A 27812-nucleotide genomic window follows, 5' to 3' on the forward strand; every position below is an offset into this window, starting at 1 on the left:
TACTTGGTAACACCACTCCAGGCTTTCAGATGGGATATTCCCAGCTCTTTCTGGAGATGGTAGGTATTGAACCTGTCCAAGTTATTTGTTGTTTCCTGTAGTTAAATAAAACCACATGCAGATGTCTGTAGAATTTATTTACTTGATTAACATGGTATTGACAAAATAGAAGTTAACCAGCAGCAAGATATTTGCTTGATGAACATTGATTATATAAGGTTTGACAATTTAATAGAAATTAGTGAGAATTTAAACAAAAAAAAGTTTAAATACTGCCAGAAAATATAAAATGTATGTAACAGGCAAAGGAAAATGCTTTATGCACACACAACTGTCATCTGACCAGTCCCCATAAATTCTTTTCTTCAAGGTTTAAAAAAATAAGCTGTTCTCTGTAACATATATCAAGGCGTTATTTGTACAAAATAAAATCATGGCCAATGATTCATAAGCAGTGCAATAGGCAAAGAAAATCACACCAAACAAAATAAATAATGCAGACTAGAAACTATGGTAAATAAGATATAGAGCACCCTGTGGAATCTGTTCTACATTACTGAGATGACCAATTCAATTAAACTGGGCTTTTAAAAATGGGTGCTGCTGAAATACAAACGTTACCAAAACAATTTGTTGCTGGCAACAGAAAATGATCAAGCAAAAGGAAGCAGCTCTCCATCAGGAATTGTTGGAGGACATCTGAATAGCTTGAACTTGTGTACAAAGAGAGGTGTATATTACCTGATTAAGTAAGCCACATTGTCCAACAGCTTTAATTACTCAGAAGTTCACAAATATGCTTACCATGGCTAGTGTCCCATTGTCCTTTGGAAAGAATGATGAGCCACAGTCCGCCTCCTGAGCTTGGAGTTAAGGATTTGTCTCAGTAGTCACACTATACTTCAGAGTAGCTTAGGGTGCCCCAAAATCACTGCATGACTCTCAAGGATGATCAACCATTCCCTTCCTAGCCTCAGTCCTTAGAAGGGGGCAGTTGCTTCTCTGTGTCATGCTGTCTCCTAGGCATTCCACATGCACCAGAAGCACAGTGCAACTTCTGTGACAATCCTGGAGACATTCCCATGCTTCTCAGGGGCACAGTACAATGGCACCGGTGATATCCCACCACCTTCCTAGCTCCAGGAGGAGGTCAGAGTTCTTTGTGTTGCACTGTACTTGAAAATACTCTGCATCTCAGAAGAACAGTACATCAAAAATAAACTCCAGCCCCTTTCCAAGCTTGGCAACCACAAATTGGGGGCTGGTTATTAAGTGAAAATGTGTGGGTCCCTGTTAAATTATCAAAGCATTATCCACAAACATAGGAATAAACTTTAAAAAGAAATGAACAGAGTCTGCATTATGAGGTGCTGGCTATTTACTTATACGGTGCTTGTATTCTCACCTGTAAGGAACATACATTTCCTAGTTAATTAGTCCTATACTTAAGTGCATTGCCAAAGTTTAACAGATCTTTGTGGGTAACTTTCATTTATGGGGCTGTGCTCATCAATCTTTGCATCTCAGCTTTACGTATAGTTCCATACAGCTTTAAAAATGTCAAATGAGAATGAGAACATGCTGAATAACACTAATGTTTTGCCCTTGGAGACCTTCCATCCACTCAGGACAAATCTACTTTGTAAAGCTCCACTGCTCATAATCTGTACCAAAAGCACAAGCAAGAGTGAGTAAAAAGATAGAAATTACAATGGAGAGCAAAGAAATTCACAAAGCAAGTAAATGTATGGTTATGGGTTGGAACTGATTCTGACCCAAGAGCCACTTCACACATTATCTTTCACCAGCACAGTGGAAAAAATGTGAACACTATTATGGATGATAGTTGCATTTATCTATTTTGTTGCTGCCAACTGTGGCTTCCCAACGTGTGTGTGTGTGTGTGTGTGTGTGTGTGTGTACAGCAAAATAGAAACAAGCATGATCTGCACATGACACATACATAGACATATGCAGCCTTTTAAATAAGCCCATACAATTTATTAACAGGCTAGTTTTTAAAAAAATCCAGGCTACGAAGCTAGTTGCTTACATTTCCAAGTTGGCTGCAGAGAAAAGGAAGATCCCTTCTCTAGAGTCAATACTAAAAAAAAGGCCTTCTGTCAAGTGGTATGGTGAAAAAGGAACAGAGCAATCCATCCCCCTCCCACCAGCCTATACAACTGGTGGGAAATTCTACTGCCTATGGCTACCAGGAAGAGTGGCCAATTACAAGGCTGGGTATGTAGGCTTTCCCCCTACACTAAGTGTAGTGAAATGATACGCATGAAGTAGCCCTTAGGAAGAAAACACATGAGAGAATTTCCAAGACTTCTCCAGACCCAACTGTTTGAAAATAAAACTTCCCAGCGAGTCATTTATTGTCACCTGATGCCAGTATCTGACGACGCAAAGTAACAGCTGTGCTGCACCCTCTTCCCCATCTCAAATTGCTTTGTCCTTCCAAATAACCTGAGCCTGATAGGCAGAAGCCACAGGTAGGGAGGAGACAAAATATCTCCAGGGTGTAAAAGACAACCTATTTACAGAATATACATGCCTCAGATTTACAGTAAGTTGCACAGTCCTGGCTTTGCCCCAGGTGGTCTCCTGAATACCTTAGGAATCCAATTAAATTGGTGTTTCCTTTCGCTCCTTGCTTGGCGATGGCTTCACTGGCTCCTTGATTGCCTTTGGCTGCTCTTTTGCTGCTTTTGTCTCCGGGACAGTCTCTCTTGGCGGCTGGGGCTGGGGCTGCTGCTGCTGCTGGGATGCGCCTGCCCGTTTCTCAAGCTCTTCTTCTTCCTGCACCTGCTGCTCCGATTTTGCTCGCTGCATCTGCAAGAGCCGGAGCTGCACTCGCAATTCAATGATGGCCTCTCGCTCTTCATGAATCGCTTGGTTCAGATGGTTGTTCTTAATCTTTATCCAGCACAAGAGGGAGGGAGGGGGGAGGGTCACTTCAGCTACAAACAGCTACTTATGCGGCTAATGAATCGTTAATAGAGCATCACACAATGTAACTTTTCCTTGGAAGGGGCACAAGTATGTTCATGGGAGAAGGGTTAGAAATGAGGCGCGTGGAAAATCCAGCCTAGGAGGAACTGGGTATTTATAACCACAGGAGATTAAACAGCGACACAAGATGCTGCTAACTCCCTCTCCACTAGAGAAGGTTCTTGCAGTAATCACAAGTTTAAAATTGTGGGTCTTTCCTCCCTAGCATTCACTGGGAAATTACATTTGTTTATACAGTTTGCATTTTCACTTTACTCTGAACTTCTGTGTGCCCACAAGTATTACAAAAATGAAGGTAACATGGTGGCTTTGAATGTGAGGTGCAAATCCCTAGTTCAGATTGTACTAGAAGTGAAATCCCAGGTTCAGTGGGACTTACTCTCAGGATAGTTAGTGCAGGGTTGACTTAGTTGAGTCACTGTCTCTTAGCCTCACTCTTCCACCTGCAATATGGAGGCAACAGTGACCTACCTTAGAGGTTGCTGAATGGATTACAGAGATAATACGGTGGAACCTTGGTTCTCGAACTTAATCCGTTCCAGGAGTCCATTCGACTCCTGAAACTGTTCGAAAACCAAGCGGAAGCTGTGTCAGACGTTTGGCTTCTGAAAAACGTTCACAAACCGGAACACTCACAATTTGGGAGCCGATTTGTTTAGGAGCCAAGCCATTTGAAAACCAAGGTATGACTGTATGTAGCAAGGTATGAAGCACTCAGAGTACTCTAAATCGTTTTTATTTTAAAACGTCAGTAGTTAATAACATTAAGACCTTTTATATTGTAACATGTAGGGAGCAAAAACCCTATTTAGGAAATTCTGCAGGTTAAGTTATTTTGGATGCTTTACATCAGGTAGTTGATTCATATTTGTAATTTTGTATTGTTCAACTAAGTTAATTGTTTAATTAATTTGTTAGCATTCAAATTTTCCACAAGGAAGCATGCTTTGGAAGAAATGCATAGGAAGCCAGAGGATTATTTGCAGCTCCCAAGCTTGAAAAATTCCTAATTTCTGCATTGGTTTTGAGGTAGTAACAAAGCAAGATATAATCCAGAAACCTCATCAACAACTCGAAAAAATTCCCATCTAAGATTTAGCTTCAGTTCATTCAGTGATTCTTTGGCAACAGTCTCTCTCACGTGTTTTTATGTAGTTTTTGTGATTTCACATATCTATGTATTATTGTTACTATATAAAGTAACTAAAATAAATGCATATAATACAATCGTTTCCATTAGTAATGGAGATTATGTAACTTGTGCAATTTCCTTGCCAGTGCTGGGAAGACCAGCAGGGAAGGTGTATTAAAGATTACAAAAGCAACACTAGGAAGGGCAAGAGTCATAATTTGCAATATAAATGTGGCAATAGTACAATATAATTTAATCTTTTAAGTGTCCACCCTTCCACATTTTTAATTATAATTTTAATATTTATTAAGTTACATAAGATAGTCAAGTTATTGTAAAATATAATAAAGCAATTAAGAATGTTTTTAGATCTGAAGACACACCCAGTATTTGAAAATGTCTATTCTATACTTGTCAAACCAGTAAGGCAGCAATTCAGTTGAAATGTATCACTAGTCCTAAGAACATACTGTATATGTAGCTCCAATATTGTTTTTCTATTTCCCAAGCTAAAGCAATGGAAACTAGTAAAAAGGAGTTAACCACTATATCTGCCCACCCCCCTGAAAATTGTCAGCACTGTAGCAGAACTACATATATTCAAGACATTTTCAATGAAAACAACCTCATGCCTGCCAAAAACAGGTTGTGATTCATTAGGTGACAGAATGAGGCGTATCAGAGGCTGTGTTTTCAGATGACATACACAGACCTGCCATAAATATTCTGATCCTTCTCCTGATTAAACCTCTCAGCTCTACAAAAAGTTCAATGAATAAATATTTTGCAGTAGTGCAGTCTCACCTCCAGTTCTTCATTCTGCCTCTGCAAGTCTTCCAAGATTATTTGTAGCTCTTCCTCATCTTCGCTCTCACTCTCACTTTCAGAAGAATATTCTTCGGTTTCGCTTCGACCATGCTGCCGACTGAAACAGATGAAAGCTTACTTCACTGTTTGCCTAGATTGCTATACAGCATTAATCAATTGCCACATAATGGACATGATCTGGAGCACAATACATGTTTACTGTATGCTATACTGTATATGGAGAAGTGTGACTAAAAATATACTTTCAAATATTACACTTAGAACACTTTTCAAGAAGCTGCTTACAGAACCACTAAAACATAGAACCACTTCTGTTAATAGGGTAAAATTCAACAGCCTGTTAAGTTTACTGGATTTTACTAAGATTCAAACCAAAGTGTAGTGTTAGGATGATGATGTCAAAAATAGCCAAAGGGTGCAATGTAATTATCCTTCCATCACACTTCAGTACGAGCATATTGCTTTAAAAATGTTATTTTAGAATTCAGAAAGCTTGATTCCAGAGAGGTGGTTACCTTTGAATTTCCGCTATTTCCGCTTGGAGGCGATCTATTTCCTCTTTTTCGGTGGCAATTTGTCTGCGCAAAAACTGCTCCATTGCCAGCAGCTCTTCTTGTTCTGTCAAAATCTCATTCTCCTGCAAAAGATTAGATCACTTAAGCCTTTGGTTTATGGATCAGGGATATTACACTGCAATTCCTACCCTTCCTTTCTTGACTAAACACATGAACTATAGCTTCTAAGGCTGCTGGGTGGAGAAGGGAAGAGATGGGTAGGATGCCGACAGGGAAAGAAAGCTTAAAGCTCGCCGTGCCAAGACATCTCCCCATATAATTTTCCAGACATTTATCTCATCAACTGCACAACTTTATGGGAGGAAGTTCAATAAACTGAAGCACTACATTCCACAGAAATCCTGAATAAGCAAATGCAGGATGGCCTGGTGGAGTTTGGGCTGTACTGCATGATTTAAGCTTGACTTACCATAGTTACAGTATTTTGATAACCTTGCCCTGGACCACAATTTTCTCTTTTTATGAAGAGAAGACATAGGAAGAATAAATGGGGAGGTGGGTGTAACTTGGGCACCTAAGGGACTGTTTTGGGGTGCATGACCCGAAATAAAAAAAGAACCAAGGATGGTAAAGAACGGGCATGGGATTCCTACAGGTAGCTGAGGAACAAGTAGCATTAGTAGGGATGACCAGTGTAGTGCCAGAAATTGCAGGGACTGCTGGAAGGCAGCAATTCATTAAATTAACCCATACAGCAACTACTGAAAGGGCATCCTGTTATCTTGAATTAACAACATTTCTGTAACAACTTTGTTAACTCAGAAGCCAGTGGTTGAAATCACTGTCTTCCCCCTCCACTCCCAAATAGTGAGGATGCCAGAGGTCTGAGCTCAGAAGGGTCCATTTTGGGATGAACAAGCAGTTCTACCAGCCTCATCAAGTGCTCACCAAGATCACCAGAAACAAAATGACCATTTGGAACTAAGCATGACATCTTTCTAGCCATCCCTGCCCCCCCTTTCAGATGCTCAATAAGATTAATTAGAATGCACCTACTGTATAAATTAAAAGTTTCGTTAAAGTAACAAAGAATTCTTAAAGTATCAAAGAATTCTTTCAAATATGAATGTCCGTTTCTCTCCAAGTCAGTTTGGCAACAGTTTAATGTTACCTTAATGAATAGTGAAAAGGGGAAGAAGAAGAAGAGGAAGAAAAATAAAAAATAGTGCATTCAACATCAGAAACTACCTGAGCGAGCAGAATATTAATAACTTCTTCATTCTCATTCATTTCCTCTTTGGAAACATCCTCCTTTGAAAGGCTGGCAATCTCTCGTGCAATCTTTGTTTCACACTCCTGCATTGAAAAAATCTTGATTAATGGCCACTGCCAAACATAGCCATATGGTTAAATGAAATTGTATCTAAACAGGAGCTCACAGAGGTTTTTGTGCTGTTATTATACTGAGAAAATATCTGAAGTTTTTCAAACTTCCTAAAGTAGCATTAGTGGGTCAGGTTAATCACTTGCTTTCCCTTCTAGGACAGATGGCGGTTAAATCTGTGCAGCTGCTTTTGATTCTCTGTGAACAAGCAGACTGTGGGTTCCCCCAGCAGACAGATCAGTTGATTTATGCACTGTGGCAAGCAGACATTTTCACATACCTGAAGATATCGTGATTAACCACACAAAAGGCATTGGCCAATAAAGCCCAAGGCAATTACAACAAAAGTCTGAAAGGTAACCTTGTCAGAAGCTCAAACACCAAACTGTGAAACTGAAAGCCAGAAACTGTAAGCGTCCCAAGAGAAGAGCAGTCATCTAATGCAACATTTCTATCCCATGCCTTTGCAACAGAAACTCAGCACGCTTTAGAAGTGAAATATCAGGAATACACACAATTTTATCATTATCAGATACCATGCTGGTACACCAGGCCATTCATTATTACAGGATAGGGTACCAAGGATCCCAATAATGAGATCCTGGAATTCAACCACTGTTGATGTGCAGCAGTGTCCAGTGTTTAAGGAACTTGAATCCCTGCCTCTGATACTGTGTTAAGTAAGGACAATTATGCTGGACGGCAATTGTCAAAGGGAGCCTCTTATTTAAGGATGGGGAAAAGAAGTAATACGCTGTGAGACATTTTGATCCATCAGAACTATAAACTATAAACAATCCGGCACTAGACTAGTTAAAAGCCTCCATAGCAGAAAGGAAGAACAGCTCTGTCTCCCCTGTCAGGGATAGCATGGTATTTTGATTAAGACAATGTTAGCTACTATTTCTATCACCAAAGCAAAACACCAAATGAGGCAGCTTAGAAATTATGAGAGTACTCTTCCTGTCCAATTCGCGTGGGTTACATGCAAAGAAACTCACTTGTCTTTTAGCTTCTCTTAGCTTCCTTTTGAGAGCAGTCAAAATTCTTTGCACCTCCCATAATCTCTCCTCTTTGGATAAATCTTTGATCCCCGCCTGTAGGTCTCGGTGTAAACAATTCAACAGGAATTCCTAGTAAAACACACACCATATTCAGCAATATTATTCACTTTCTAAGCTTAAAAAAACTTTTAAGAACATAAGAAGAGCCTGCTGGATCAGGCCAGCAGCCCATCCAGCATCCTGATATTACAATGGCGAACCAGATGTCTATGGGAAGCCCAAAACCGGGATCTGAACGCAATAGTAGTCTACCCACTTGTGAGTCCCAGAATAGCATTCAGAAGCATAGTGGAGGCAGAACATAGCCATTGTGAGTAGTAGCTGTTGATAGCTGGTGTAAACCTGCCGTGTTATTCCCCTGTCCCCCAACACACAATTGTCTACAATGGGAGGGGAAGCTTGAGGCTCCTTCATTTTTAGTTCTTTCCAGTCAAAAAATTCTGGAGCCTTCTTCACCACCTCTTTTATTAAAGAGGTAGGAGAAGCAACTCTGTAGTTGAGATGTATCACATCCTATGTTAAAACCCAAACTTATTTCTTATAAAATTAAGATAATTTCTCCTGTATTTGTCTGGTCAGTATGAAATTTGCCCTGTTTCAATATAAAAATTCAACTGAAAGAGCCAAGAAAAGTACAAGTGCACCAACCTGTCTTCTAATTTCTTCTTTGATGCTTTCCTGTGTTTCAGGCAATGCTGGCATTGTTGCCATGTTAGACCAGCGTAGAGGCTTTGTCACCCGTTTCAGAATCACATTTCCAAAGAACTCTTGAACATGTGTGAAAAACACATACAAGACACGATTGCTGATCTGAAAAGACGTAACAGTCAAATTACTACTTTTGATCTTCCTCTCTAATCACTTGGTCTGCAAACATCCACAGCATAGATGCTAAATAATTCTAACAGACCTAAGATATTCCTTCCTGTAACTTCCTGAACAGGCTAAAGACGCAGAGATCATGTTTAAAAATAATTAGCTGTTGAAATGTAATCATGTTAAAATCTAATGTAATCATGTTAAAATTGCGTAGTTTCCCCTAAAAAAAAAAAATCACACAATTATCTGGGCAGAAATGTAATGGCCGACTCTTTGATCCTAAACAAGTTACTCATTTATGTCAATTGTAACCATCAGCAAATAAGAATTAAGTTCCAAATTGGCTTTAATAACAACTCCAGGCTGCTGCTACTGTTTGTTAACTCCAAAACTGTAAAGGCTCCAAAGGAATCTGGTAAATGAGTATTTTGTTTAAACGTTGGGGTCTGACCATTTGCAACCTTCAGGCAAGGAGAAATTTTTATCCAGGAAAGGCTGAGTAAATGATCTTACAGTTTTATTTTGTTTTACTTTTTCCTTTAAACTTTTGGCATGACCTGCCTTTAAGAGTAATGTGGAGTGTTCTGCTCTGCAATAGCAGTACATTTTCTTCCAGTGGAACATGATCTGAAATCAATATTTGAGTTTATCTCCACTAGCCTGATATGGGAGGGGTTCTGAAAAGAGGCCAAGGATGGACTAAATGACAGGTAGTTCTAGAACAGTAGAAGAATCCACAAAGGGAAGTTGCAAAAACCTTTCTGACAATATTTCCTTTGTTCTTTTCACCATGATTTGGCTTTACGATAAAACGGCACCATTGGACTTCTCTTATTTAGGCAATACCAACTGCATTATAACACCAGTTGATCTAGTGCTACAAAACAAAAGGGAAGAAGACTCTGGCCTCTACCAATGAGAGGCTGCACCCCCTGCCTCCCAGGAAGAACACCATGGAAGATTAATTCATTGATCAGAGAAGGAACAGCTGCTCCAATGCTTGCTTACTTCTCCCTTTCCCATTCCTTTTATGAGATGTATATGAGATGTTGTGTCTGCAGGCAGAGACTGCCTTATCTTTAATACACATATAGGCTTAGAAAATCTTAGGAGCTTTAGAAGTGTAAAATAACAGCAATACTATTATTCAACATTTTAATATAAATGGATTATGAAGGTGATGTGTCAAACGTGCACTTCTGACAGCCTAATCCTAATGCCCCAGTTTGATGCTCTTACATAACAGTAAACCAGAGACATCCATCCAGTCTGTTCCCACAAACTTCCTAAAATTGACTAGGCAAGAGCAGGTTTATTTTAATAAAGACTCTGTGCTGTTAGCCTTCTTTGTTAGTCTAAGCACTGGGAAATGGATCCCAGGCGAAGTGTTAACTGTATATCTTGCAATCCCAAAATGTCAGAACGCTTAGAAAGCAAAATATTAGCTAAAATTTTATACTGTCAATTCCAGAATCTCCAGCTGGGTTAAAGCATTGATATAATGAGATCCTTTCTATGAAGTCTTTACGTAGTACTTTGAATACCTGCAACATTTTAAAAAAATGCCTTTTTAACTCTCCACCTATAATAAGAATATTCAACGCATAAAATATTTTTTATCACTTGTCAGTCATTTTAAAAAACACAAGGAAGTATACACTGAGAAGAGATTCTACTGTTCGTGGTCTTGAAAGCTGATTTGTTTTGGAATCTAGCTGTCACATTAGTTTCCAGAAAAAATCTGGAGTCTAGAAATATATGACTTTAATTGAACTTAATCCTACATATATAACAAGATATGACAGGGTAATACCATGTTGCATTCATTTTACGTTGGCTGCTAAGAAGGGAGACGGAGCAAAGACAAGACATCAAAGAACATTGCCTAATCCACATGCCAAAAAAGCTTCACTCTCTCATTGGATTACATAAAAATGGCAGTGAGATTAAAAAACAAATATTACCTAGACTTCAATTCTCAACTGGGAATAATTGAAATTCAAAGATATAATGGAATAAATTTAAACAACAAAAAGTATAACACTATCAAATGATTTGATTTTTGTCTTGACTTTAGTTGATACATTGCACAAAAGGAGTTTCAACCAGAATATCTTGTTTAGCACTTGAACAACTGGTTTGACAGCATCATTATTCAATAATAAAATTAAAATGAGATTACTGTGATTACTCATTCTGGAAGGAGATCAACATATGTGATCTAAATTTGGATATGTGAAGGTAGCAGGTGGTTAAGTCATTTTGGACTCACAGCTGTCCATGGAGGCACAGGTCAAATCTGTGTCCAGGGCAGCTGTTTACCAGCTCCATCTGGTACGTAGGCTGAGACCCTATCTGCCTGTGGACTGTCTCGCCAGAGTGGTGCATGCTCTGGTTATCTCCCGCTTGGACTACTGCAATGCACCCTACGTGGGGCTACCTTTGAAGGTGACTCGGAAACTACAACTAATCCAGAATGCGGCAGCTAGACTGGTGACTGGGGGCGGCCGCCGAGACCATATAACACCGGTCTTGAAAGACCTACATTGGCTCCCAGTACGTTTCCGAGCACAATTCAAAGTGTTGGTGCTGACCTTTAAAGCCCTAAACGGCCTCGGTCCAGTATACCTGAAGGAGCGTCTCCACCCCCATCATTCTGCCCAGACGCTGAGGTCCAGCGCCGAGGGCCTTCTGGCGGTTCCCTCATTGCGAGAAGCAAAGCTACAGGGAACCAGGCAGAGGGCCTTCTCGGTAGTGGCGCCCGCCCTGTGGAACGCCCTTCCAGCAGATGTCAAAGCGATAAACAACTACCTGACATTCAGAAGGCATCTTAAGGCAGCCCTGTTCAGGGAAGTTTTTAACGTGTGATATTTTACCGTGTGATATTTGGTTTTTATGGAAGCCGCCCAGAGTGGCTGGGGAGGCCCAGCCAGATGGGCGGGGTATAAATAATAAATTATTATTATTATTATTATTATTAAGCTCTCAGTACCTAGCAAAAGTCCAGGTTCTAGTGCTTTTATACTGATATATGTAACTACGACTAACAGTGTAGCCCTTGTGTACTCAAAAGTTAGTTCACTGTGTTCAATGGGACTTAATACCTAGAAAGTATATTTTCTGCAACCCTTTCTCATGCCTCCATGGCCAAAGGCTTAAAAATGCCAACCATTTGGGATGCCAAAGACAGTGGCCTCTGATTTCAAAATTATCCAAGATTGTAAAGACATTACTAAATATATCAAAGAAAGGATGGCTGTTTTAAGCTTCAAAATCTCAGAAGTTGCTGCTGCTTGGTAAAGCTGGGTTTTGTTTGCATAATTTTCTTTCCCTGCAATGCTAATTGAGAGAACAGAAGTAATGAATGAGAGCCATTAAAACATTGCAGGAAGAATGGTAAATTATGTATAACTTTAGGGTATGTCAAATAAACCCTCAACCAAAACAAAGATCCATTCTGTTCTAGACCTTGGGAGGCTGGGGAGGAGGACACAAAGAGAACTAACACAGTCCCAGTTTAGGAGTGTCTAACGTGGCTCCCTTGCCTGAACACCATCTGGAACTGTGTGCTTTGCAGGTACCATTTTACTGTGTGCGTGGAGCCAGTGTGGTGTAGTGGTTAAGAGCGGCAGACTCATAGTCTGGTGAACCAGGTTCGCGTCTCCGCTCCTCCACATGCAGCTGCTGGGTGACCTTGGGCTAGTCACACTTCTTTGAAGTCTCTCAGCCCCACTCACCTCACAGAGTGTTTGTTGTGGGGGAGGAAGGGAAAGGAGAATGTTAGCCGCTTTGAGACTCCTTCGGGTAGTGATAAAGCGGGATATCAAATCCAAACTCCTCCTCCTCCTCCTGTACACCTGCTCTCTGATAGTTGCACACTGGTCTGGATTATGTAAGAGGGTGACTGGGTACTACCAGAAGGTCATTAAGTTTGATTTGTTGGTCCCAACCAACTATAAATGATAGCTTGGTTCACAATTAATTACAATTACATCACCTCTTCCTCTGAAGAGTCAAAACAGCTTCTATATGCGTCCTACGCAGATCCCAACTCTGCTTACCTTCAGCAACATATGGATGTAGGCAGGGATATAGAGAGTGCAGTGGTTCTCAAAGAGTGTGGCATGCCACGTTGGTGTGGCAGGAAAGGATAGCAAGTGTGGCGGGAAGATTCAAGGACAATCAAATAAACACCTAAACATTCCAGTGTAGTATAGTATAGCATCAGAGATCTTTTTAAAATGAAGCACTGCTAGTTGTTGCTTCTTTTTGTGTCCCAATGTATTTCTTATTAATTAAAAATTCAGTGTGGCAAGAGCAAATTATTATTCTGAAATTGGCCCAGAGAAATAAGTCTGAAAACCACTGATATATATATATATAGAGAGAGAGAGAGAGAAGTAGGGAAAGAGAGAGCCTATTATGCATACCTGAACAGTTGGGCTGAGTACTATGGAAATGTTCTGTATATTCATTTTTGTTTCTAGTTCCTTTGCAATTACATGGTCCATGTGCACAATCAGCCAAGAAATTAGGAGATAGTTACACTCTGGTAGTTCTTTCAGGAGACGCTGGCACTCCTGCAATTTCTCAACCTCCAGGCTCTTCCCACAAGCATCTTCAAAGCGAGGCATGAGCTCTTTGGTAAGCAAGTTCTCAGGAAGTTCACGCAGATACTGCTTCAACAAGCTGGCTACAGTGTTAGGCTCATACTCCTCCAGGTTGGGGGATTCTTCTCGGTCGTATGCTGCTTTTAGCTCATCCACCTTTGATTTAATTCCTTAAAAAAATAATAAAAAAATTAGAATGATTTCACAAAATAATTCCAAAAACATACAAAAACAGAGCAATCACACATGTAAAGCACTATCTTCATTTTGCAAAGTCACAAAACACTGGGGAATGTACTCAAGTAAGTTTTATTCAGAGCAGACCCATTCAAATGAATGGATCTACCTTAGTTGTGTTCATTAATTTCAATAGGTCTGCTCTCAGGAAAACTTTGTTGAATACCACCCTGGACTCTTAACTCAAGAAATAACACTACAGCATGCTGACTGTAGATAAGGGTGTGGTGTACAATGGAAGAAGGAAGGAAGGTGCAGTAGGCTGTGTCTGCATGGTTTAGCACGGCATGGATGAGCCAGAACAAGCCCAAGCAGAACAAACCCACAGTCTGACACCAGCTTGTTATGAAACTTGCCAGTTTGTTTTAAATTAGAATCCATGTTTCAAATGTAGTAACGATCCAGGATTCTGTGAAACTAAACTCTGCCAAAATGTACCTCAAGACCATGACGGAAGAGAACGATGCATGCAAGCCTGACAAGTCACTCAGGCTCACCCTTGGGTGTTAAACCATAGTTTTGTGTATTTTGTGGGTGCATCCAGGGTCTCCAATTTACAGCAAAAGCAGGTAGAGGAGAAACAGCAAAGATAGTGGTTGGATGGTGACTTTTTGATTTGGAATTTCGACCATCTCTTTAATTTGTTTAATAATAATAAACCACACCCATGTTCTGATGTGTTGTACACTATCCACTTTCAATCCTTATTTCTAAGAACACACCTGGTCATCAAAGGCCACTAAAATTCCATGCAGGCAAGTGCATGGAATTCTATGCTGATGAATGAGCACACTGGTGAAGGAGAGACAAACTGCTCTGCTGTCCTCTGCCAGTGTGTTCGGTTTCCATGCTAGCCACAGAGGAAGGACAGGTACAGAAATGCAGAAGGCTTAAACACCCATCCACACCACTAGTCTGCTAAGAGGAGGGGCTTTCCCTCCTCCCTGGCCAGCTTAGAAACTAGCAGGTTAGTAAAAAATAAAATAAAGCAAGGTTGCAGGATACTAACTTTTATGGACTTATTTACAAGTCAGTTATAATCAGAGTACTTCACTTCTCTGCATTGTTCAGACTTGCCCGAACACTTTCCAATGCTTGCACAAATTCCCTTTCAAGCTTAAATTCCAAGCAGTATCCATATCTACTACCCAGAGAAGGACAGTTTACACTGTCATGGTCATACTGTAGCACGGCCTGGCATAGTAAAGGATATAAACCTATGAACCTCAAAGATCAGAAAATTATATTTCTGCAAGAAATAGTGACATAGTGTCAATAAAAGTGTGGCTATGCTTTCATATTTATGTTTCACTAATGTGCAATGTTTGCACTAAACATCTCTTCAAAATATTTACTTCCTGTGCAGTTTTGTCTTTAAATTCCGCCTTGGAATTTGCATTTCAGTTCCTGTCAAAACAGCTCGTGCACTGCATTTCGATCACGGGCATGATGCCTCTCACAGGTGGCATTCACAATTCAAAATACAGCTGTATAATTAAATAAATGACTCGAATCATTGTTACTTTTATGTGGATCAAGGGTTACACAACTACTGTGGCTGCTAATTATCTTGGCATTACCACCGGGGTGTTTTCTTCAAATCCAAGCTAAATCCTCAACTGCTATTGCAACATTTCCCCTGTTTTTTCAAGATACCAGCTAATGAGGACTTTGTGTATAAATTCCATTTGGAAGAAAGTCAAAATGAAAGTGTAGGAGGGAAAAACAGCTGAAGAATATGTTCTCTCCCCACCATATGCCACTTGACAAATCACTATTTTACTTGCTAGCCCTGAATCTTTTATACAACATAATTAAAAATATATAGCAAACAACTGTGAGGTTCTTAACATCTCTGATTAGGTTATATTCTCACAGTCCTCAAGCTACTTACACCACTCTATACCATTATACATACTGAAGTCACTACTCCAGAGCGAGCATTGTGAGGAATGCAGTTGGGAAGTGCCACATGCCAATTTTCTCTTTCTATCACAAAGACTGAACCATGTTGTTGTTTTTTTCAGTTGCTCTACTCAGCAAGCAGGTTGTGGCAGATGGCTGAGGAAACTGCTTGGAAATCAGAGCCACTCTAGGAAGCATGACTTTAATGGATCTGATAAAACACTGTGCCCTCAAACACAAAAGACTAGGTTTGCTAACTTACGGCATAATCTTATGTGTTCATTGAAAAGGAAATCCAGTCAAATTCAAAGGGCTTACTTCTAGAAAACTGGGCATAAAATTTGCAGTCTTAATTGCAGTGGTAATATATGTAACTTGTTTAAAAAAAACACCCACAATCAAGCAATTTATAAATTTTATGAACTAAATAGATAAATAAAATGCACATTAACCCAGGAGCAAGCACCACTGAACACAAATGGTAGATGTATATAGAATTGTGTCTTGAACTTTAATATGTATAAGCAGGGTAAAACATTTTTCAATTATACCTGCTTATTAGCAATCCTTCCAGCCTTAAATTTAGAGCTAACCTAAATTCAACAGCAGCTAAACACATTTGGTTTTAGGAAGCTGCAGGCATTTACAAAGTCACATGAAGTTTTGGGCAATGTGAAGGTGGAGAGCCCCATTATGCCCTTTGGGTCAAAAGACAGGAGGCAAAGCAGACGAAAGCTACCTTCAGTTGGGCCACTATACCTGAAACTCTGTAGATGCCTTCGCATTTCATGCCATATTTCTCTACGTAATCTATACATTCCCGGAAAACTGCTGGCAGGCGGATGCCATCATACAACATGGTCCTTTCTGCTGCATCTGCCAAAGGGATACCAAACACAGGGCGAGGCCTGGGAATATCCACCTGCGGTATCTCTGCCTCTTGAGCTGGTTTCTTCTTCTTCTTCTTCTCTTTCCATTGTTTCACAACATCCGCTGCTGTCAAGTCTTTAGATTTTTTCTCTTTATGTTTTTCCTCCTTGTGCTTGTCCTCTTTATGTTTTTCATCTTTGGGTTTTTCTTTTATCTTAAAATCTTTTTCCTTCTTTTTGGAGAAACTTGGCTTCTTGAAAACGTGGATCCCTTTGGAGCGCTTTAACTTGGAGGGGCTTTCAGCTTCATCCCCAGAGCTGTCTTCCTGGAAGGCTGCATAGCCTTCCGCTGTTAAGAGAAAAAGGAAAACATGAAGGAGGGAAAATATCAAATGCATAATCTACCTAGAAAAGCCAAAAGGCAGAAAAATGCTCAGCAATAATGTGCTACATACACAGATTTGCAGAATTATGCAGGACTTGGATACAATTCTGATGTATTTTCTTCCCCTGAAGAATGTATATGAATTTTAAAAAATATTACTCTGGTATGAAAGCTTCATACACATTTTTCAGGAGAGATACACAAGCAGAATCACATGATTACCTGCTGACAAAAATAGGCTAAAATGTACAGTTTGAAGTTTAACTCCAACTTGCAATGCAAGCCTAAGCCAAGGCTTGAATATCCCATTGTCGTCAGTGGAGTTATTCCCTGGTAAGTAAACTTAGTACTGGCACCTTAATGTTTTTCATCGTTTCCTCCTAAAGTAAAATGTAACATCAAAATCAATACAGAACTGATGCTGTAAAGTGATATGAATGGCACATATCTGCTTATCTTAAATCTTTAGCAATATTCCAGGATCTGCTGTAGACTCTTGTAAAAAAACAGACTGTGCAGAGAATCTTGAAGTTTGTATATGATTCAGGTCTATGTGATTTTTCTTGGGTAGACACTAGCATCCTGTTGCATGAATTCTCCAGTTTGGTTACCATTTTCTAAGATGGCCAACAGGCAAACAGGGATATGTGATAATTTATGAATGAGTGCATATATAAAGCTCATTATGGTGGCAAAAGAGTTTGTTAAACAAGATGAGTAGAAGAGCTATTGCTAGTCTCTATTACCACTTAGGAGGGTCTCATGGATAAGAAGCAGAATATGAGCAGGAAGACTCAGATTCAAATCCCTGCTAAGCTTTGGAAATTTAATGGATGCCATTTGGCTGGTAACCATATCTTAGCGAACCTACCTCAACAAAGTTATTATAAGGATTAGTGTGTGTCTGTGTGTAGGTGGGGCATGTACACTGTCCTGCCCTGGGTTCCTTGGAAGAGGAGTTGTATAAAAGTGAAGTTAATAAAATTATTTAATAACCATTGCAATCAGAAACAATATTCAAACAACACACATTTTTCACTAATAAATGGAAATAATTTTTGTTATTTAAGAAGCATTATAACACAGTTGTTCATACTTGCAAAAAGCATAGAAAATTTGTTAGAACTTCTTGAATTTGCACATTTGTTATTTTCATCATAAATATTAATTATAAGAATCATTATTATTAAAATTAGAAGGTAAAAAATATATGTATTCTTGCAATGAATATAACACAGTGTCGTGGCATCAGTTAAACATCTTTACAAGCACATCTGAAAATCAACCTGCAAAAAATACAAATAATACAATCCTGCTGCATTAAAATGAGAGAGAGCTTTGCTACTGACTTCAGTGAGAAGTGGATTGTGTTGCAAAAACCACTAAGTTAACTGCTTGGAATAAAAAGGCTAGACCAGATATTCTAGGCAAACCAGATATTCTACAATGTAAAAAATGAATGTACAATCTCTAAAAAGAAATAACTTACTTTTCAATTCCATGGGCAAAGTCGTCCCAATCATCCTGACAAATCTCTAACTACATGTGCCCATTTGGATTATGTAAACTGCACAAGAGAGTTCAATTCCACAGCCATAAGACAAACAAAGCTTTTGCTGAAAATTATCAGGTGCTTTACTTTGCTGCCTCTGAAATAAATGCACAGGAGTCCAATAAGCTACACCTCTTCTGCAACTAGCCCTGCCTACCCTGTAGGGAAGAACAAGAAAATAAATATCTAAAACACACCCATCACTTATTGCAGCACATATGCTAAGACAGAGGAGGAAATGGCTAAAAAAAACCCTGAACTAAATTTGATGGAGAACCTGCTAGAGCACTGGTTCCCAATTAGCTAAGTACTGTGGACCCCCTGTTTTTCAAAAACCAAGCCGTAGACCCTACTTTTGAAAATTTTGATATATTTATGGTAGTTTTTATGTGAATGGTGCCCTGGGTGAGTTACGCAGACCCACTGTGCTAGAGAGCTGAAGTGATATTCCACCATGAATGTCTGGCCATCAAAGTGGGGGTAAGAACTCTGTATCCACAGATGTAGACCAACTTGGAACTAGAATATATGGTACATAAATAGACTGCCATGGTACAGCCTTTTAAAAACATGCTCAATGAAGAAGAAAATCATGTTTTTCCGGCCTTTGGGTTTTTTTTAAAAAAAATGATTTAACAAACCCCAAATTCTGACTTTTAACTTCTCTGTTATGAGAAGACCCTACCATTGTCCGCTAAAGATGGGATTTGGAAACTGCCTCAGTACAGTAAAGACTTGACCCAACATCCCAAGATTAAAAGATTCCCGATTGGACCAATGGCCCTTGTTTCCAGCAAGAATTCCACTATATCACATGTCTATTTAACCCATTCCTTTAGCTCAACTGTATGTCCCAAATCCTTTCTACAAATCAGTTTTCTTTATCTCTTGCCTTCTGCTACGCCCTAGGACTGAGAGTAACCAAGCCTTGACCCAACAGCTGCAGCCCTGCACTAAAAATCAAATCCAAAATGACCTAGGGATGCACACTTACTTTGGAGTAAGCGCCACTGAACATGGTGGGATTTATTTCCAAGCAAACATTCATAGCCTTCTGCTCTAAGAAATTCTAATTCTTCACATTACTTCAAAAACCAGCAGGCAAACAATGCTGCCACTTTTAAAAGAAGGAAAAACACACAGTTGAAGTCTGAAATTCTGGGCTCTCCTATTTGTTTAAAATATTTAATAAATAAACAGCTACTGAAATATTAGATCCATAATTTGAAGCTAAGCACCTTGAGTTTTTCTGAATGCCTACTGATACTTCTGTATACACAAAAATATAACAGCATCACAGTACAGAACAGAATGTTTACCACAGATCAAGGCACCAAGATAAAATGTAACTTTTCAAAGAATTCAAACTTTGATTAACCAATGTGTCTTGAAATCAAAGATACCCCAAAATACAAAAAATGGTGGACTAGCAATCCCTAAAAAATGTATTATCAAGCAGCCATTCTGACAGCTATGGTACTTGTAGAAGGAGAACAGATGTAGTAGAATTAGCACTGAAACAGTGGATGTGGATAAAAATGCCGAAAGCCATAACTCCCAATACAATTAGAGAAGCAATTTCAGAACTTTTTGACAAGGATTAGAAAGCAGTTGTCTTTGGAGATTTTACTGTTAATGCCATTTTTTTGCAATAAATTTATTTTCAGATAGCTAGACAATACATGAATCTGTCCCAACGGAAACCAAAGGGAGCAATTAACGTCAACAATTTTAAATGAACAGAAGATCGATTCACAAGCCTTTAGTTATCTACACATTAAACACAGGTTGCATGGCAGTAGTGGCCACAGTATGCACAGGGCTGGTAAAAGGCATTGCAGTTATCTCCCCCCTTGCAATCAAATATTTAATCATTTGCACCTGCAAATGCCAAGGAAAAATGTCCATTTGCAAGCAAGGTTTCATACCAAACTGCACCTGTAAATGAACAACTTATTTTAGAACCAATAAGCTGATCTGCCCCAACCACCTTAAAAAGAGGCCCGTGGAGGGGTGGCCCAATTTCTGATCCAGCCCTTGGGCTGAAAATGGTTCCCCACCTGTTTTAAAGTGATGGCATTAAGCTTTAGACTGTAATTTCTTTAGCTTAAGAAGCCAAGATATGAATGAGTATCGTACACTTGCAGAGAGCTGTTTTGCTCCTCCCTTTGCATGAGCAGGCAAGGAAGTCAACAAGTTTCTATTAACAAGGGTTTCCCATTGTTTCCAAACCAGGAAACTACACTCAATGCTTACAAACATGCATGGAATACTAAGGCACTGTTTAAAGTTGGTTTAATATCCTGGTTTGTTTGGAATTTGTTAACCATAGTTTCCCTGTACAAACCTATCAGGAAACTATAGGTTAACTGAGAATTCCAAGCTTACTTCCTGGATCATAGGGAAGGACTGAGGTGGCTCCATGAGGCTTGTTCATACCTCAGTTAATTATGAGGTATGATAGTCGATGCACAGTCATGATGTCACTGCTGCAATATGGAAATATTTTTATAGTCCTCATTTAGATGTCATGAAAGCCTTAGCAGATTTACAAATAATCTTAAGACTCTGATGGATATGAAGGCATCACATACCAAAACATTTGATTAGAATTAGCACAGATTTTATAGCACCTTATGCCTTAGAAAACATTTACATACAAAAAAAACCTGTAACACTTATGAAATACATTTACACTTGTGGTGCCACACACATTGATAACTAAATGAATAAATTATATAAAGGGCTACAGTATAATCACATCTTGCACAGGGTTACACTCTGGAGATGGCGTATATACTCAGCCCACCCCTTGAAACTGTCACTGTGCGACCATACTTACCTTCTCGAGTCAATGTGCCAAGTGGACCTTATACCCAAGGAAGGCAGAGAGCTTTTGAGCTCTTTGCCTTGCTTAGCGGGCAAGTCATGCTCAGCTTGTGGTCTCTGGGATGCTCTCGCGAGATCTCGTGGGGGCATCCACATTCCCACAAGATCATGCAAGAGCATCCCAGAGCTCGCGCACTGAGCAGGACTTGCCTGGTAAGCAAGATGGAGAGCTCAAAAGCTCTTTCCGAACTGGGAAAACCCAGCGCAAAAGGAGCTTTTAAGTGTGAATTCGCGCAATTTCAACTGGCCCGCTTTCAACTGCGCAAGACTGAAATCACACTAGTTAACTGTGCACAAGATGTGATCATGCTGTACATTAAAACACATGCACACAAGTACTGAGTCATGAAAAGCAAACCGTAAATACTAAAAAGCACACTAGTAGCACACAGATTGGAAGAGAAGGACTACCTACTTCTTTTCTCCTTCTTTTTAAATTTTCCTTTCTTCTTCCCATGTTCTTTCTCATCATCAGACACAATATCTGGAGGCTCATGCAGGCTGTCATGAGGTGGTGATGGCTCGCCAGTTCGATATAAGCCAGGGAATTTTGTTGGGCTGATTTCTTCAGAGCTCGGGGTCCGAGCAAGACTCCCACCATGCTCTACTCTGCGGTGCTCACTGGGGCTACTGGTGGGAGGCAGGAAGCACTCCGTCATTCTTACTCTCTGGCACCACAGCAGAACAATATCCTGTTACCTATCCATTTTGCCTGCAATAAAAAGAACACATAGTATTTTTGTCGCTGCAAAATACTATTATAGTGAAAGAAACTGCTTTCAATACAGCTTTATATGTATTACACTCAATATGTATTACACTCAATTTCACTCAAGAATTCATCACATGATATAAACAGGACTACTCATGATATCACATACATTGAGGTTCAAGTTTAAAAATCTGAAATTCAACTGCAACCATGAAGTACAATTTCAATTTTCAGAATTTGTTAAGAGTAGCTTCCTTTACACTCCACATTCTGGCTCATCACAAATCATATATTCATACATCCAGGACTGTGTCTTCTACGAGATTGTATCAAGTCAAGTTCAGTCCAGTATTTTGTTTATTTTGGATATGATTGGTATGTGGCACTATGTTGGTTACAACTTGTCCCCAAACAGATACAGAGAGAAATGCAATGCAATGTTACCTCAGTGGGAACTTCCTACTAGAAGAGTAGGCATATAATCTGTGGTGGCCCAAAGCTTATTTTGAAGTGTACACCCCAAAGTTTCTGATTCTCGTCTACATATTTTGGTTATTACTGGCATTGTATATGTTAAATAACAGAGCAGAAGCTATTGTGGAAACATTTTAAAGCTTACAGTTTGGCATAATTTGATGGATGTAGATGCCATGGTTCATGAGATAGGAGGAGGAGAATGACAATGGCTATTGTGGAAAACGACGTCTGCAACCTAGGGTTTTTCCATTCCAAATTATATCTTCTATGTCATCCAAGTAGAAACTTCAATCAGTAATGGACTTTCCTGTAGAAGTCTATTACAGCAAAGGGACTATGGATCAGATGGAGAAATCTGACATCCACTTTCGACCTGAAGCAAACTGGGCTATTTTTAAGTTTGACTACTCTATCCTGTTAGCCCTGTTATGTATTTAATTTTTTTAATTGTGTGCTGCCTTCCACAAGCCTGGAAGGGCAGAGTACAAGTACTTTAAAGAAAGCAATACAAACAATACAATACAATGTTATCCCAGCACAGCATGGTTAATGTGATGTTGGAATGATGTACATCAGACAGAAAATTCATCAGTCATCTCAGCCTTGCAAGTGCACTTTTTTTTTGCAAGCGGTGAAGTATTATAGGATTTCTAAAGTCAGAACTTTAAACAAAGGGACCTGAAGTTCAAAATTCAATGCAGAAGAGGGAACCCTTCAATATCCAGAGGTACCTTTCAATTTCAATAAATCTTAGAATTTGAAGATCCCCCACCCCACCTACTCTTCATACATCCTTTTCTCGCTGGACCCTAGTTCTTGCCTACACTCCTCTTAGCTCATAATCTCTCCCCCTTTATGTCAATTCTTAGAGAAGAATTCTATACCTTGGAACAGGAGGTGAACCTAAAACAAGAAGTATAAGAGTACATTAGTTAAAGTGTGTCTGTGCCAATTTCCTGCATGCACATTGTTTATTTCCATCACAGAACCTGGGGATTGTCTTAGGGCAAAACTATAAGCCTTGTTTGAATCTCTTGCCTTAGCTATCCTTGCTGTCAGACTGACTTGCAGTTATGTAAAGAACACTCTGTTCTCTCTCAGTGCTAAAGTTTATCATGTGTAGACTATACACTGGTAGAACATGTTGTTATTTCAAAACCAGAATCATAGAATAAAAATTATCAGGACAACTCGTAACTCCCATGTGAATCACTCTCTTGCCTACTATTGCTTATGAAAGTCTTACGAAGGTCCTCCAATTAAGTTGCACAGCCAAGAGCAAGTGCCAAACCACCAGTGAAGCAACACCTTGGAGATTTAGATAAGGAGTATGAAGCCATGGAGTTTTTATCTCTCGCTCCTTCCACACAACTGTTCCAACAAAAATTGAATCCCCTTAAAATTACTTCAAAATAAAAAATAAAAATGGGAGATCCCACCATAGATGCCATGTCTCTCATGCAGTTTTGGCCCTGAATCAAACAGCTACTGCTACCTAGTCAGAAGATGACTCATTCTGAAAACATAGCCTAGCATTTCAGAATTGAAGTTTTCTCAGCTAACCCTGCAATCCTAGCATAACTGAACAGAATTAGACTTAGCCCTCAGTAAATATGCACTGAATTGAGCTTCATGAGTCAAAACTTAAACCACTTTGCCCTGAGTAGCCCCACTGACCTTGAACGACTAAAAGCTAGAAAACTGTCCATAAGGTGCCTTTAACTGTAAGTGGGTCAAAGGGAAGGAATACAAAGAATCTATGTATCATAAACAAACCTGATTTGACCCCATGTCAGGTTCCTATTTTGTTAACAGCACAGCTGCAACTCTTCAAGTCCATACACAATTTGCTTTTTAAGCAGTTTATTAGCAAACATTCAGACACAGTATAACCTTTATCATAAGTTCATTTCAAAGTCATGGTACAACAAATAACAAACACTGAACAGTTCCGCTCTCTCTGGTATTGAAATGTTCTGGGAAACGCTTTCTTATTCCAGATTCCTCATTTGCTGAGCCACAGCTAATATCATGTGTCCACACATGCTAAAATCTGGCAGCATGTTTGCCTCAATAAAAAAAGGAAAAAAGCTTATCTAGATGAACAATTCAATTAAATTCAGAGAGAGAACTAAGCACATGTGTATCTCCCACTGAAGTCAGTGGGATCTAAAACGAATTGTGACTAAAATGGGCTGGGTTACACCAAAAAATATGAATGGGGAGAACACTGCTTTCCACAGCTTTGAGGAGGCATTTGACTTTGTGACATCTGTGCAGAGGTCCATATTTTTTGGCTGGCCTTGGCTGCAAAGCCAAGAATTATGGTCACAAGGTTCCTGCCCCTTCCCTGCCATCTTCACCAAAGCTCATCAGAGGAGACCTATTATGGAGAAGCAGCCAGAGAAGCTCCCTGCCAACCTTTCCTAAAGGAAAGAGAGGAGGTGGGAAGAACAGTAGTTTTTGCCTGATGCTTAGCAAAGGTTCTCTGAGCACAAGAAAAATTTAAAAATTATACTTCCCCATCTCTTTTCCTTGAAAGTCAGGGCATGAAATCTGTTTTGATCTCAGTGGTCGGTATACTAGCACAGAGCAAGCAATGTAGATATGGGACACAAAACAGAACATGGGACTTCCAAATCAGTCACCGATTGGAAGAAGAAAAGCTTTCACTGTGAACCAGGAAGGCAAACTTGAAATTGCTTTAGTGTGCTTTAACAATCTTCAGGATGGGGTTACTTGCACTATGCAAGCTGTATTTACATATACACAGCTTGATTTAAACACTCCTGCTGCTGCACTGATCTTCCTCTGTTACTCAAATATTACCAGAGCTGTGGAAGATCCAGCCATGGAGCAGCTGCAACCATGTAGCTCGGGTAAATATATAACCAGCTACAGTTTGAAGCACTTCCAAAACCTTTAGGGAAACTGTAGCCACCTATACAGAGATCATTCTGTGTGGGTAAAACAATTCCTTGTGTTAACAAATGCACCCAACAGGACACATACAAAAAGAAACCTTTCTTAGAGAGAGTTCTTTGTGGTGCTGAAGGATATAAGCAGCTGCCTTTTCCCAAGCCAGACCAATTGTGCCTGAATGAGGGCAGTCCTGTCTGACAGTAGCTCTCCAGGATTTCAGAGAGAGGTATTTTAAAACTTTTTTTCTTTTACAAGGTGCGCTGGTATCTTTAGTATTTGCTCTGTTGCTAATAACAAGCATTCTGTGTGACCAATACAATTACGAGCATAGACACAAATCTACAAATCTTTTAAAATATATCACAGTATTTGTTTCTTCAACTAATCCTGGTATGTTATGGTTTTCATTAAATACAGAAACTAAAGTATGTTATAAACATACACAAAGGAGGCAGTAGTGCTTCTAAAGAAGCCCTCCTTGGATCTTGAGGTGTTTGACAACCACCACCCTATCACAAATATCCCCTTTTGGGGGTAAGGTGATTGAGAGTGGGCTGGCAGACACTCTTAGAGGAAGCTGATGATATTGACCCATTTCAGTCTGGGTTTGAGCTTTGTTTGGGAATAATAATAATAATAATAATAATAATAATAATAATTTATTATTTGTGCCCCGCCCATCTGGCTGGGTTTTCCCAGCCACTCTGGGCGGCTTCCACAAAGACCAAAAATACACTAATATGTCATACATTAAAAACTTCCCTGCACAGGGCTGCCTTAAGATATCTTCTGAATGTCAGGTAGTTGTTTATCTTGGGTGTCCTGATACATTATGTTCTTCAGAAGCAGGACAGACCTTGTTGCTCTTGCTTGGGCCCTTAGAAGCTTTTGATACCTTTGACTATGGCCATTTCTGTGTTGTGAGTTGGTGGCACTGTGTTGAAGTGATTCTGCTCATACCTAAGGAGTTGGATTTGGTAAATAGCATTAGGGGATTAGGTTTTTCCCCTTTGGCAGTTGTACCGTGGGGTGCCACCGGGTGCTTTTTATCCCCAATTCTGTTTGATTTCCATTTAGCTGCTGACACATATATGAGCTTCTGTAATCCTTTTTTAATTTTTTTAAAATCCCCATTTCTTTTTGCACATCTAAGTAACTAAGAAAGAGTACATGGAAGACTGCAACAGTTACTCCCCCCAAAATAAAAACCATTACATAAATGCATCCTGAATCACAATAGTTGCCACTGTGTTCCCATTTCATAAGTTTATTTGATCCTACAACCAGGATGCTTGCAAATGGGGGCTGGCTGGCTGCAGTTTAACATCATTAACTAGTTATCTTTTAACCATCCTGCCATAGTCTCAAAGGGGCATGTTTATGCATTAAGAGAGTCCACATAAGCAGTCACCAGGAGCCTTAAGCGGGCAAAAGTGGGTGGCGGAATGATGGTGAGTGGAAGATACTCAGACAACACAAGTTTATTCAGAGGTTAACCCCACTACATGCAAAGGGCTTTTTTAACATGTTAAGTGTGCATAGGATTGCAACCTGAACCACTTGTTGCAGAGAATTTATTTATATCATAAAATTTATACACCACTTGAGTGCAACCCCCCCCAAAAAAACCCTCAAAGCGGTTGATAATGTCGACGTTGCTTGCATCCCACCCACAGGGTGTGCCAATATGCCAACACCCCATTCAGCAATCCTGAGGAGAAAAAGGGAGTGGCAGCCTAAGACCCAACAGGGCCTCAGTCACAAGGCGCCCCGAGGCGCTAGGGGGCGCTGCACAGGCATACTAGCGCATGCGCGCCGCAGAGAGCGCTTCAGTTAATGCCCTTCTCCCGCAGGCTCGGCCACATTTCCCTCCCTCACCCCCTTCTCGGAGGCAACGGAGCTGATGTGAGGGAGAACCCGGGTCGGGTGGGGAGTCCTCACGCGCATGAGCATGGCCCCGGCACTGACCTGAGCGGGTGGGGAGCCCGTCGCTGGCAGGACGGCTGTGCTGAGCTGGGCTCCTCTTCGGCCTCATCCGGGCCCCGCTCCGCGCCCCATCCCCTCGCCGCCCGCTTACAAGGTCGGGTATAGGGAACAGAAGGAGGCAGTTGGGAGGCGCATGCGCGAACGCCTTTCTCTCCTCCTCCCCCCCGCTTCTCCGGCCTGTTTCTTGCAGCCCTTTGGCTACCGAGGGCAGAGGCCGGAATTAGGCGGCGCACGCGCATGACGCACAGGGAGGGGCCGTCGTAGTAGCTGAGGGAGCGAGCTACCCAAAAGGAGCGGAGAAGGGAGTCTGCGCCTGCGCACTTGTTCTCCCTATTTTTATATAACGGGTAGAAAGTCCCGCCTGCCCTTTTTTTGGTTTGATGCATTTTGGGAGATGTAGTCTTACGGGGGGGGGGGTGGAAGCGAAGGGATGGTTTGAGCCAGGAGCACGCCTGCGCATTGCATAGGCGTCCGAATTAACGTTAAATTTACGCCCAAGCGGTGTCCG

General features: G+C 40.3%; 1 protein-coding gene across 2 annotated transcripts; it reads right to left on the minus strand.

Annotated features, from left to right (window-relative positions):
- Nucleotides 1-120: 120 nt before the first annotated feature.
- RALBP1 (ralA binding protein 1) lies at nucleotides 121-27610 on the minus strand. Of its 2 annotated transcripts, none has more exons than XM_083622595.1 (10): nucleotides 27287-27610; nucleotides 21623-21919; nucleotides 16272-16730; nucleotides 13191-13540; nucleotides 8590-8751; nucleotides 7879-8010; nucleotides 6742-6849; nucleotides 5494-5615; nucleotides 4955-5075; nucleotides 121-2922 (listed from the first exon to the last, which is right to left on the minus strand). In XM_083622595.1, the coding sequence occupies exons 2-10, from the start codon at nucleotides 21864-21866 to the stop codon at nucleotides 2632-2634; spliced, it is 1989 nt and encodes a 662-aa protein (XP_083478721.1). In that variant the 5' UTR covers nucleotides 21867-21919; nucleotides 27287-27610; the 3' UTR covers nucleotides 121-2631. The 2 variants fall into 2 exon arrangements, with proteins under 2 accessions (XP_083478721.1, XP_083478720.1); XM_083622594.1 differs by having other exon boundaries at nucleotides 27283-27564.
- Nucleotides 27611-27812: the final 202 nt, after the last annotated feature.

This window comes from Podarcis filfolensis (assembly GCF_964270895.1).
Source record: "Podarcis filfolensis genome assembly, chromosome: 7".
NCBI classification, from domain to species: Eukaryota; Metazoa; Chordata; class Lepidosauria; order Squamata; family Lacertidae; genus Podarcis; species Podarcis filfolensis.

Coding starts and splice junctions, on each gene's coding strand:
- RALBP1 (XM_083622595.1), bottom strand. CDS start 21,866: ATGACGGAGTGCTTCCTGCCTCCCACCAGTAGCCCCAGTGAGCACCGC. Junction 16,731..21,622: donor TAAAAAGAAGGAGAAAAGAA/GTAGGTAGTCCT, acceptor TTCTCTTAACAG/CGGAAGGCTATGCAGCCTTC. Junction 8,011..8,589: donor AAGAAGAAATTAGAAGACAG/GTTGGTGCACTT, acceptor GTGTTTTACTAG/GAATTCCTGTTGAATTGTTT.